The sequence below is a fragment of the Bombina bombina genome, chromosome 7, assembly GCF_027579735.1.
Source record: "Bombina bombina isolate aBomBom1 chromosome 7, aBomBom1.pri, whole genome shotgun sequence".
NCBI classification, from domain to species: Eukaryota; Metazoa; Chordata; class Amphibia; order Anura; family Bombinatoridae; genus Bombina; species Bombina bombina.
Window position 1 is genome coordinate 348422513 of NC_069505.1, and position 13886 is coordinate 348436398.

Below are 13886 nucleotides of genomic sequence, written 5' to 3' on the forward strand. Positions count from 1 at the left end.
GCTTGGGTAGAAAGATGCGGCATACTCTGAATTTCATCCGTCTGAGGACATTCATTAGATGTATCTTTAATAAAGAAATTTTTTTCTTTACACTGTAAAGCCCTTTCAATGCATGAGGGACAAAGCGTAACAGGGGGTTCCACAATGGCATCTAAACACATAGGGCATGTACTCTGTTCAAGGTCATCCATTTTGATAACCTAACAAATGGCAAGCTTGGTCAAAATCACTGATAATAATTGTGGTAATAATAAATACTCTGCGGAGTACTGCTAGCAGAATTAAAAATTTTAAATATATGGCAGAGAGCAAACTTCACATTCTCTACACTATAGCTTTATAGAAAAAAAACCACTGTATACTTCCAAATTTACTCTGTCACCTCGCCGCAGCTCCTACCTGCCCCCATGTGACAATCTCAACTCCGCAGTATGACGCACCTAAAGTCGCTTGTAAAATGTCACCACAAGCAGACTTAGGAGTCGTGAGGAGAATCAGCTTAACCGGAACTCAAGTAGAAACTGCGCTACAAAGCGCGCAAAACCAAGTCCCACCCTTTGTGGGTGTGATAAGAAACGGCCAGCCGAATTAAAGTTATGCCATAAACAAACCGCCATGTATTGAAGCCTTAAACAAAACGTATCCCCTTCGGAACAGTCCCCAGCATCAGCTACCTCTAATAAAATAAACTGGAACACTTTCATTCCATGTGCCCGTTAACAGAAAATACCCATACAGTATGTCCCAGCGCTTCTAGGCTAAACGATAATGCCAGTGTGTCTGGATAATACACTATGCTGGATTTCTTCTACATACCCCAGCGTTTCTAAGCTTCATCACCACATGAGTTAAAGTGACGCCTTTTAATGCATCTAGCCCCCATATAACATTTCAAGCACAGTTATTCTGAGATATGCTGCAGCGCTTCCAGAATAAAAACTGCACTTACCTCCATGCTGAGGAACAACATGTCAATTTCACAGTGTCAAGAGGTCCACTCTTCCTCCTGAGGTCCTATGAAAGCAGAAGGGTCTTGGTAACAACCTCTAAGACCATATACAGAAATGCAGCACAATCATGGGAGGCACAGTAGAGTAAAAATATCCACCAGTTCCCATAGTCTTTCCAGAAGCTGCCATGTAATAAAATAGTACACTTTGGAACCATTTAAAAATAAATAACTTGATTGAAGAATCTAAACTAACACCTCACTTTACCTCTTCCTATCACTAACACAGGCAAAGAGTATGACTGGGTTGGGGGGGGGGGGGGCGGAGAAGCTATTTATGCAGCTCTGCTGTGGAGCTCTTTGCCTTCTCCTGCTGACCAGGAGGCAATATCCCATAAGTAAGGATGAAATACATGTCATATTCAGTCATTCGACCAAAACCAGACGAGAAAGGAGAAACCATAGGGTGCAGTGGTGACTGGAGTTTAATTAAAATTTAGATCTGCCTTAAAGACAGGGCGGGCCGTGGACTGACTACACTACAAGAGAAATAAATTTATCAGGTAAGCATAAATTATGTTTTCTCTTGTTAAGTGTAGTCAGTCCACGGGTCATCCATTACTTATGGAATACCAATACCAAAGCTAAAGTACACGGATGAAGGGAGGGACAAGGCAGGAACCTTAAACAGAAGGAACCACTGCCTGAAGCACCTTTCTCCCAAAAATAGCCTCCGAAGAAGCAAAAGTGTCAAATTTGTAAAATTTTTAAAAAGTGTGAAGTGAAGACCAAGTTGCAGCCTTGCAAATCTGTTCAACAGAAGCCTCATTTTTAAAGGCCCAGGTGGAAGCCACAGCTCTAGTAGAATGAGCTGTAATCCTTTCAGGAGGCTGCTGTCCAGCAGTCTCATAGGCTAAACGTATTATGCTACAAAGCCAAAAAGAGAGAGAGGTAGCCGAAGCCTTTTGACCTCTTCTCTGTCCAGAGTAAACGACAAACAGGGAAGAAGTTTGGCGAAAATCTTTAGTTGCCTGCAAATAGAACTTCAGGGCACGGACTACGTCCAGATTATGCAAAAGTCGTTCCTTCTTTGAAGAAGGGTTAGGACACAGTGATGGAACAACAATCTCTTGATTGATATTCCTGTTAGTAACTACCTTAGGTAAGAACCCAGGTTTAGTACGCAGAACTACCTTGTCTGAATGAAAAATCAGATAAGGAGAATCACAATGTAAGGCAGATAACTCAGAGACTCTTCGAGCCGAGGAAATAGCCATCAAAAACAGAACCTTCCAGGATAACAGCTTGATATCAATGGAATGAAGGGGTTCAAATGGAACGCCTTGAAGAACGTTAAGAACTAAGTTTAAGCTCCACGGCGGAGCAACAGTCTTAAACACAGGCTTAATCCTAGCTAAAGCCTGACAAAAAGCCTGAACGTCTGGAACTTCTGCCAGACGTTTGTGTAGAAGAATAGACAGAGCAGAAATCTGTCCCTTTAACGAACTAGCAGATAAGCCCTTTTCTAAACCCTCTTGTAGAAAAGACAATATCCTAGGAATCCTAACCTTACTCCATGAGTAACTCTTGGATTCGCACCAATATAAATATTTACGCCATATCTTATGGTAAATTCTTCTGGTAACAGGCTTCCTAGCCTGTATTAAGGTATCAATAACCGACTCCGAGAAGCCACGCTTTGATAGAATCAAGCGTTCAATCTCCATGCAGTCAGCCTCAGAGAAATTAGATTTGGATGGTTGAAAGGACCCTGAATTAGAAGGTCCTGTCTCAGAGGCAGAGACCACGGTGGGCAGGACGACATGTCCACTAGGTCTGCATACCAGGTCCTGCGTGGCAATCAAACAAGGAAGCATCGGAAATGGTGGAAACACATAAGCCATGTTGAAGACCCAAGGGGCTGTCAGAGCATCTATCAGCACCGCTCCCGGGTCCCTGGACCTGGATCCGTAACAAGGAAGCTTGGCGTTCTGGCGAGACGCCATGAGATCCAGATCTGGTTTGCCCCAACGATGAATCAGTTGAGCAAAGACCTCCGGATGAAGTTCCCACTCCCCCGGATGAAAAGTCTGGCGACTTAGAAAATCCGCCTCCCAGTTCTCCACGCCTGGGATGTAAATCGCTGACAGGTGGCAAGAGTGAGACTCTGCCCAGCAAATTATCTTTGAGACTTCCAACATCGCTAGGGAACTTCTGGATCCCCCTTGATGGTTGATGTAAGCCACAGTCGTGATGTTGTCCGACTGAAATCTGATGAACCTCAGAGTTGCTAACTGAGGCCAAGCTAGGAGAGCATTGAATATTGCTCTTAATTCCAGATATTTATTGGGAGGAGTTTCTCCTCCTGAGTCCATAGTCCCTGAGCCTTCAGTGAGTTCCAGACTGCGCCCCAGCCTAGAAGGCTGGCGTCTGTTGTTACAATCGTCCAATCTGGCCTGCGAAAGGTCATCCCCTTGGACAGATGTGGCCGAGAAAGCCACCATAGAAAAGAATCTCTGGTCTCTTGATGCAGGCGCGCAAATGGTACTATGTCCATTGCCGCTACCATTAAGCCGATTACTTCCATGCACTGAGCTACTGACGGGTGTGGAATGGAATGAAGGACACGGCAAGCATTTAGAAGTTTTGATAACCTGGCCTCCGTCAGGTAAATTTTCATCTCTACAGAATCTATAAGAGTCCCTAGAAAGGGAGCCCTTGTAAGTGGTAATAGAGAACTCTTTTCCACGTTCACCTTCCACCCATGCGACCTCAGAAATGCCAGAACTATCTCTGTATGAGACTTGGCAGTTTGAAAACTTGACGCTTGTATCAGAATGTGAGCCCAGAACTTTTGTAAAGATTCTTGGAGCCGTAGCTAATCCGAAGGGAAGAGCTACAAACTGGTAATGCCTGCCTAGGAAAGCAAATCTTAGGTACCGATAATGATCCTTGTGAATCGGTATGTGAAGGTAGGCATCCTTTAAGTCCACTGTGGTCATGTACTGACCCTCTTGGATCATGGGAAGGATGGTTCGAATAGTTTCCATTTTGAATGATGGAACTCTTAGGAATTTGTTTAGGATTTTTAAGTCCAAGATTGGTCTGAAGGTTCCCTCTTTCTTGGGAACCACAAATAGATTTGAATAGAATCCTTGCCCGTGTTCCGTCCGCGGAACTGGGTGGATCACCCCCATTAGTAAGAGGTCTTGTACACAGCGTAGAAACGCCTCTTTCTTTATTTGGTTTGCTGATAACCTTGAAAGATGAAATCTCCCTCGTGGAGGAGAAGTTTTGAAGTCCAGGAGATATCCCTGAGATATGATCTCCAACGCCCAGGGATCCTGGACATCTCTTGCCCAAGCCTGGGCGAAGAGAGAAAGTCTGCCCCCCACTAGATCCGTTTCCGGATAGGGGGCCCTCTCTTCATGCTGTCTTAGGGGCAGCAGCAGGTTTCTTGGCCTGCTTGCCCTTGTTCCAGGACTGGTTAACTTTCCAGCCCTGTCTGCAACGAGCAACAGCTCCTTCCTGTTTTGGAGCGGAGGAAGTTGATGCTGCTCCTGCCTTGAAGTTACGAAAGGCACGAAAATTAGACTGTTTGGCCTTTGATTTGGCCCTGTCCTGAGGTAGAGCATGGCCCTTACCTCCCGTAAGGTCAGCTATAATTTCTTTCAAGCCGGGCCCGAATAAGGTCTGCCCTTTGAAAGGAATATTAAGCAATTTAGATTTAGAAGTCACGTCAGCTGACCAGGATTTAAGCCATAGCGCTCTGCGCGCTTAGATGGCGAATCCGGAGTTCTTAGCCGTAAGTTTGGTTAAATGTACGACGGCATCAGAAACAAATGCGTTAGCAATGGAGCTGTGCGAATGGCCTCTTCCAGAGACTCAAACCAGAATGCCGCCGCAGCAGTGACAGGCGCAATGCATGCAAGGGGCTGTAAGATAAAACCTTGTTGAACAAACATTTTCTTAAGGTAACCTTCTAATTTTTTATCAATTGGATCTGAAAAGGCACAACTATCCTCCACCGGGATAGTGGTACGCTTAGCTAAAGTAGAAACTGCTCCCTCCACCTTAGGGACCGTCTGCCATAAGTCTTGTGTGGTGGCGTCTATAGGAAACATTTTCCTAAATATGGGAGGAGGGGAAAAAGGCACACCAGGTCTATCCCACTTCTTGCTAATAATCTCTGTAAGCCTTATAGGAAACACGTCAGTACACAACGGTACCGCATAGTATCTATCCAACCTACATAATTTTTCTGGAATTGCAACCGTGTTACAATCATTCAGAGCCGCTAATACCTCCCCTAGCAATATGCGGAGGTTCTCAAGCTTAAATTTAAAATTAGAAATCTCTGAATCCAGTCTCCCTGGATCAGATCCGTCACCCACAGAATGAAGCTCTCCGTCTTCATGTTCTGCAAACTGTGACGCAGTATCTGACATGGCTCTCACCTCATCCGCGCGCTCTGTCCTTAACCCAGAGCTATCGCGCTTGCCTCTTAATTGTGGCAATTTAGATAATACTTCTGTCATAACAGTAGCCATGTCTTGCAAAGTGATTTGTAAGGGCCTCCCTGATGTACTTGGCGCCACAAAATCACGCACCTCCTGAGCGGGAGGCGAAGGTACTGACACGTGAGGAGAGTTAGTTGGCATAACTTCCCCCTCGTTGTCTGGTGATAATTTCTTTACATGTAAAGATTGACTTTTATTTAAAGTAACATCAATGCAATTAGTACACAAATTTCTATTGGGCTCCACATTGGCCTTTAAACATAGTGAACAAAGAGATTCATCTGAGTCAGACATGTTTAAACAGACTAGCAATGAGACTAGCAAGCTTGGAAATACTTTTCTAAATAAATTTACAAGCAATATAAAAAACGCTACTGTGCCTTTAAGAAGCACAAAAAGCTGTCACAGTTGAAATAACAATGAACCAAAATAGTTATAGCAACCAATTTTTCACAGTAAATGTATTAAGTTAGCAAAGGATTGCACCCACCAGCAAATGGATGATTAACCCCTTAATACCCAAAAACGGATAACAATTTAATAATTAACGTTTTTAACAGTCAAAACACACTGTCACAGGTCTGCTGTGACTGATTACCTCCCTCAAAATGAATTTTGAAGACCCCTGAGCTCTCTAGAGACGATCTGGATCATGGAGGATTAAGTAGACAGATTGTGACTGAATTTTTACTGCGCAAAAAAAGCGCTAAAATAGGCCCCTCCCACTCATATTACAACAGTGGGGAAGCTCAGATAACTGTTTCTATGTAGAAAACAAAGATGGCCATGTGGTAAAAATCATGCCCCAATAAGTTTTATCACCAAGTACCTCACAAAAAACGATTAACATGCCATTAAACGTTTTGAACATACATTTTAAAAGTTATGAAGTATTATTAATAAGCCTGCTACCAGTTGCTTTTACTGCAGTTAAGGCTCATACATTATTTCAGTATTAACAGTATTTTCAGTCAATTCCATTCCTTAGAAAAATACATTCAGTGTACACACACTCATCAGCCTAATACCAGTCGCTATCACTGCATTTAAGGCTGAACTTACGTTACATTGGTATCAGCAGTATTTTCTCAGTCAATTCCATTCCTCAGAAAAATAATTTACTGCACATACCTCGTTTGCAGGGGGGCCCTGCTTGCTATTCCCCTTTTCTGAAGTTACCTCACTCCTCAGATGAGAACAGCCAGTGGATCTTAGTTACGTCTGCTAAGATCATAGAAAACGCAGGCAGATTCTTCTTCTAATGCTGCCTGAGAACAAACAGCACACTCCGGTGCCATTTAAAATAACAAACTTTTGATTGAAGAAATAAACTAAGTTAAAAAACAGAATTTATGTTTACCTGATAAATTACTTTCTCCAACGGTGTGTCCGGTCCACGGCGTCATCCTTACTTGTGGGATATTCTCTTCCCCAACAGGAAATAGCAAAGAGCCCAGCAAAGCTGGTCACATGATCCCTCCTAGGCTCCGCCTTCCCCAGTCATTCGACCGACGTAAAGGAGGAATATTTGCATAGGAGAAATCATATGATACCGTGGTGACTGTAGTTAAAGAAAATAAATTATCAGACCTGATTAAAAAACCAGGGCGGGCCGTGGACCGGACACACCGTTGGAGAAAGTAATTTATCAGGTAAACATAAATTCTGTTTTCTCCAACATAGGTGTGTCCGGTCCACGGCGTCATCCTTACTTGTGGGAACAAATACCAAAGCTTTAGGACACGGATGATGGGAGGGAGCAAATCAGGTCACCTAGATGGAAGGCACCACGGCTTGCAAAACCTTTCTCCCAAAAATAGCCTCAGAAGAAGCAAAAGTATCAAATTTGTAAAATTTAGTAAAAGTGTGCAGTGAAGACCAAGTCGCTGCCTTACATATCTGATCAACAGAAGCCTCGTTCTTGAAGGCCCATGTGGAAGCCACGGCCCTAGTGGAATGAGCTGTGATTCTTTCAGGAGGCTGCCGTCCGGCAGTCTCGTAAGCCAATCTGATGATGCTTTTAAGCCAAAAAGAGAGAGAGGTAGAAGTTGCTTTTTGACCTCTCCTTTTACCAGAATAAACAACAAACAAGGAAGATGTTTGTCTGAAATCCTTTGTAGCATCTAAATAGAATTTTAGAGCACGAACTACATCCAAATTGTGCAACAAACGTTCCTTCTTTGAAACTGGATTCGGACACAAAGAAGGCACGACTATCTCCTGGTTAATGTTTTTGTTAGAAACAACTTTCGGAAGAAAACCAGGTTTAGTACGCAAAACCACCTTATCTGCATGGAACACCAGATAAGGAGGAGAACACTGCAGAGCAGATAACTCTGAAACTCTTCTAGCAGAAGAAATTGCAACCAAAAACAAAACTTTCCAAGATAATAACTTAATATCTACGGAATGTAAGGGTTCAAACGGAACCCCCTGAAGAACTGAAAGAACTAAATTGAGACTCCAAGGAGGAGTCAAAGGTTTGTAAACAGGCTTGATTCTAACCAGAGCCTGAACAAAAGCTTGAACATCTGGCACAGCCGCCAGCTTTTTGTGAAGTAAAACAGATAAAGCAGAAATCTGTCCCTTCAAAGAACTTGCAGATAATCCTTTCTCCAAACCTTCTTGAAGAAAGGATAGAATCTTAGGAATTTTTATCTTGTTCCATGGGAATCCTTTAGATTCACACCAACAGATATATTTTTTCCATATTTTATGGTAGATTTTTCTAGTTACAGGCTTTCTGGCCTGAACAAGAGTATCAATGACAGAATCTGAGAACCCTCGCTTTGATAAAATCAAGCGTTCAATCTCCAAGCAGTCAGTTGGAGTGAGGCCAGATTCGGATGTTCGAACGGACCTTGAACAAGAAGGTCCCGTCTCAAAGGTAGCTTCCATGGTGGAGCCGATGACATATTCACCAGGTCTGCATACCAAGTCCTGCGTGGCCACGCAGGAGCTATCAAGATCACTGATGCCCTCTCCTGATTGATCCTGGCTACCAGCCTGGGGATGAGAGGAAACGGTGGGAATACATAAGCTAGGTTGAAGGTCCAAGGTGCTACTAGTGCATCTACTAGAGTCGCCTTGGGATCCCTGGATCTGGACCCGTAGCAAGGAACCTTGAAGTTCTGACGAGAGGCCATCAGATCCATGTCTGGAATGCCCCACAATTGAGTAATTTGGGCAAAGATTTCCGGATGGAGTTCCCACTCCCCCGGATGAAATGTCTGACGACTCAGAAAATCCGCTTCCCAATTTTCCACTCCTGGGATGTGGATTGCAGACAAGTGGCAGGAGTGAGTCTCCGCCCATTGAATGATTTTGGTCACTTCTTCCATCGCCAGGGAACTCCTTGTTCCCCCTTGATGGTTGATATACGCAACAGTCGTCATGTTGTCCGATTGAAACCGTATGAATTTGGCCTTTGCTAGCTGAGGCCAAGCCTTGAGAGCATTGAATATCGCTCTCAGTTCCAGAATATTTATCGGGAGAAGAGATTCTTCCCGAGACCAAAGACCCTGAGCTTTCAGGAGTTCCCAGACCGCGCCCCAGCCCACCAGACTGGCGTCGGTCGTGACAATGACCCACTCTGGTCTGCGGAAGCTCATCCCCTGTGACAGGTTGTCCAGGGTCAGCCACCAACGGAGTGAATCTCTGGTCCTCTGATCTACTTGTATCGTCGGAGACAAGTCTGTATAATCCCCATTCCACTGACTGAGCATGCACAGTTGTAATGGTCTCAGATGAATTCGCGCAAAAGGAACTATGTCCATTGCCGCGACCATCAAACCTATTACTTCCATGCACTGCGCTATGGAAGGAAGAGGAAAAGAATGAAGTACTTGACAAGAGCTTAGAAGTTTTGATTTTCTGGCCTCTGTCAGAAAAATCCTCATTTCTAAGGAGTCTATTATTGTTCCCAAGAAGGGAACTCTTGTTGACGGAGATAGAGAACTTTTTTCTACGTTCACTTTCCACCCGTGAGATCTGAGAAAGGCCAGGACAATGTCCTATGAGCCTTTGCTTGTGGTAGGGACGATGCTTGAATCAGTATGTCGTCCAAGTAAGGTACTACTGCAATGCCCCTTGGTCGTAGCACCGCTAGAAGGGACCCTAGTACCTTTGTGAAAATTCTTGGAGCAGTGGCTAATCCGAATGGAAGTGCCACAAACTGGTAATGCTTGTCCAGAAAGGCGAACCTTAGGAACCGATGATGTTCCTTGTGGATAGGAATATGTAGATACGCATCCTTTAAATCCACCGTGGTCATGAATTGACCTTCCTGGATGGAAGGAAGAATTGTCCGAATGGTTTCCATTTTGAACGATGGAACCTTGAGAAACTTGTTTAGGATCTTGAGATCTAAGATTGGTCTGAATGTTCCCTCTTTTTTGGGAACTATGAACAGATTGGAGTAGAATCCCATCCCTTGTTCTCCTAATGGAACAGGATGAATCACTCCCATTTTTAACAGGTCTTCTACACAATGTAAGAATGCCTGTCTTTTTATGTGGTCTGAAGACAATTGAGACCTGTGGAACCTCCCCCTTGGGGGAAGCCCCTTGAATTCCAGAAGATAACCTTGGGAGACTATTTCTAGCGCCCAAGGATCCAGAACATCTCTTGCCCAAGCCTGAGCGAAGAGAGAAAGTCTGCCCCCCACCAGATCCGGTCCCGGATCGGGGGCCAACATCTCATGCTGTCTTGGTAGCAGTGGCAGGTTTCTTGGCCTGCTTACCTTTGTTCCAGCCTTGCATTGGCCTCCAGGCTGGCTTGGCTTGAGAAGTATTACCCTCTTGCTTAGAGGATGTAGCACTTGGGGCTGGTCCGTTTCTGCGAAAGGAACGAAAATTTGGTTTATTTTTAGCCTTGAAAGACCTATCCTGAGGAAGGGCGTGGCCCTTACCCCCAGTGATATCAGAAATAATCTCTTTCAAGTCAGGGCCAAACAGCGTTTTCCCCTTGAAAGGAATGTTAAGCAATTTGTTCTTGGAAGACGCATCCGCTGACCAAGATTTTAGCCAAAGCGCTCTGCGCGCCACAATAGCAAACCCAGAATTTTTCGCCGCTAATCTAGCCAATTGCAAAGTGGCGTCTAAAGTAAAAGAGTTAGCCAATTTGAGAGCATGAATTCTGTCCATAATCTCCTCATAAGAAGAATCTTTATTGAGCGACTTTTCTAGTTCATCGAACCAGAAACACGCTGCTGTAGTGACAGGAACAATGCATGAAATTGGTTGTAGAAGGTAACCTTGCTGAACAAACATCTTTTTAAGCAAACCCTCTAATTTTTTATCCATAGGATCTTTGAAAGCACAACTATCTTCTATAGGGATAGTAGTGCGTTTGTTTAGAGTAGAAACCGCCCCCTCGACCTTGGGGACTGTCTGCCATAAGTCCTTTCTGGGGTCGACCATAGGAAACAATTTCTTAAAAATAGGGGGAGGGACAAAAGGTATGCCGGGCCTTTCCCATTCTTTGTTTACAATGTCCGCCACCCGCTTGGGTATAGGAAAAGCTTCGGGGGGCCCCGGGACCTCTAGGAACTTGTCCATCTTACATAATTTCTCTGGAATGACCAAATTCTCACAATCATCCAGAGTAGATAACACCTCCTTAAGCAGAGCGCGGAGATGTTCCAATTTAAATTTGAATGTAATCACATCAGGTTCAGCTTGTTGAGAAATTTTCCCTGAATCTGAAATTTCTCCCTCAGACAAAACCTCCCTGGCCCCCTCAGACTGGTGTAGGGGCACTTCAGAACCAATATCATCAGCGTCCTCATGCTCTTCAGTATTTTCTAAAACAGAGCAGTCGCGCTTTCGCTGATAAGTGGGCATTTTGGCTAAAATGTTTTTGATAGAATTATCCATTACAGCCGTTAATTGTTGCATAGTAAGGAGTATTGGCGCACTAGATGTACTAGGGGCCTCCTGTGTGGGCAAGACTGGCGTAGACGAAGGAGGGGATGATGCAGTACCATGCTTACTCCCCTCACTTGAGGAATCATCTTGGGCATCATTTTCTCTAAATTTTGTGTCACATAAATCACATCTATTTAAATGAGAAGGAACCTTGGCTTCCCCACATACAGAACACAGTCTATCTGATAGTTCAGACATGTTAAACAGGCATAAACTTGATAACAAAGTACAAAAAACGTTTTAAAATAAAACCGTTACTGTCACTTTAAATTTTAAACTGAACACACTTTATTACTGAAAATGTGAAAAAGTATGAAATATTAAAAATGCTTATATATCAATCGTTTTAGCCAAGAAAATGTCTACCAGTCTTAAAAGCCCTTGTGAAGCCCTTTATTCTTATTTAATAAAAATGGCTTACCGGATCCCATAGGGAAAATGACAGCTTCCAGCATTACCAAGTCTTGTTAGAAATGTGTCATACCTCAAGCAGCAAAAGTCTGCTCACTGTTTCCCCCAACTGAAGTTAATTCCTCTCAACAGTCCTGTGTGGAAACAGCCATCGATTTTAGTAACGGTTGCTAAAATCATTTTCCTCTTACAAACAGAAATCTTCATCTCTTTTCTGTTTCAGAGTAAATAGTACATACCAGCACTATTTTAAAATAACAAACTCTTGATTGAAGAATAAAAACTACATTTAAACACCAAAAAACTCTAAGCCATCTCCGTGGAGATGTTGCCTGTACAACGGCAAAGAGAATGACTGGGGAAGGCGGAGCCTAGGAGGGATCATGTGACCAGCTTTGCTGGGCTCTTTGCCATTTCCTGTTGGGGAAGAGAATATCCCACAAGTAAGGATGACGCCGTGGACCGGACACACCTATGTTGGAGAAAACACCACAGACCTCTCACAGCGACCTATCTTTAGTTAGGCTGCAAGAGAATGACTGAATATGACATGTGAGGGGAGGGGAGGAGCTATATAGCAGCTCTGCTTGGGTGATCCTCTTGCAGCTTCCTGTTAGGAAGAGATATATTCCATAAGTAATGGATGACCCGTGGACTGACTACACTTAACAAGAGAAATAAAATACTGTAGTATAGTGTTGATCTATAAGTTGCCATAACATTGTCAAACCATTTTACACCAACTGTGTCAGTACAATCAGATGTAAAATGCTTTGGCAGTATCTACATAGCTATATGTGACCTCTATGAGTCAGGTATGAACAAATAGATGATCCTTTGTGAAGAACAAGGAACCAATAGCCTTAACAAATACTTAAGCAGGAAACCTGCCTACAGATAGAGTAGAACAGTAATGGATTAGTGGGTACTAGCACGCTATGTGGAGAGAACTGCAGCAGCACTCACAGCCCTGTTATGTTAAGTGGGAAGTTATTTCTAATATCTGTTTGGTTTTCCTTGTATACTTTGTTGAAAGTATACCAAGGGTAGGCTCAAAAGCTGCTGAATGGTGGCTGCACATATATGCCTCTACTCATTGTCTTTCATCTATCTCCCAGTAGTGCATTACAACAAAGGATACCAAGAGTATGAAGCAAATTAGATAAAATTGTAAAATTGTAAGATCTATTTAAATCATGAAAGAAACATTTTGGGGGTTTATGTCCCTTTAAATTTCCTAATGAATTCACTAGTACAAATAAGTGGGGAAATTAGGAATTTGTATGTGCTTCTTAGGCTGTATGATACTTTTTTTTGCTGCAGATGTATGTCAACTTGAATTAAACTAACAACTTACCTGGCCATCATTACATCTTTGTTGCCATGATTTACTTTTCTATTAAGAGTGATTACCTAGAATAGAAAAGAAAAGAAAAAGAAGGCGAGGATTTTAGGCTGGAAATAATTTTTCTATGCATGTACAGAGATTTAGAGCATACATGACACATGTAAAGCACATTGTTGGTTTATACTTTAGGTCCCCCCCCCCCCCCCCCCCCCAATAAATCAATATACTGAAATTATAAAATATGACATTTTCTAACAAGTAAAATACAAACTGCTTGGGATCAAAAAAGGTTTGGATTTCGAGAACAGTTTGGATTTCAGAATATTTATATTTTTGAATCTGTTAAATGGGACACATTGGAGAGGGGATGGGACCAAGTGTAAACAACATCTTATTTCATTTAACCCTTTCATGACATAGGCAATTGTCCAAGTTCTAAACAAAACCTTGAATTTCAGCTATGTCTTTTCAACCATAATTTACCCCTTTCACATTAAGTGCACCCACACTAATTATATATTGTTTTTTAGAGGACAAATAGCGCTTTCTTTTGGCATCACATATTTATTTCTCAACTATAATTTTATATGAAAAAATTCAAAGTAAGTGTGAGAAATTAAGAAATTTTAAGTTTTCCTAACGATTTTATTGTGAATATCATCATCCTGAAATATATTACTGCAATAAAACACCCATACTTGTGTTCAGCTATGTCCCATAAGTATAACGAT

At 42.8% G+C, this 13886-nt stretch overlaps 1 protein-coding gene across 1 annotated transcript in view; it reads right to left on the reverse strand.

Moving 5' to 3' along the window:
- NISCH (nischarin) overlaps positions 1-13886 on the reverse strand; it is a 670823-nt gene that overhangs the window by 224914 nt on the left and 432023 nt on the right. Inside the window, 1 exon segment of the mRNA XM_053721022.1 lies at positions 13165-13220. Coding sequence (XP_053576997.1) covers positions 13165-13220 — 56 coding nt within the window.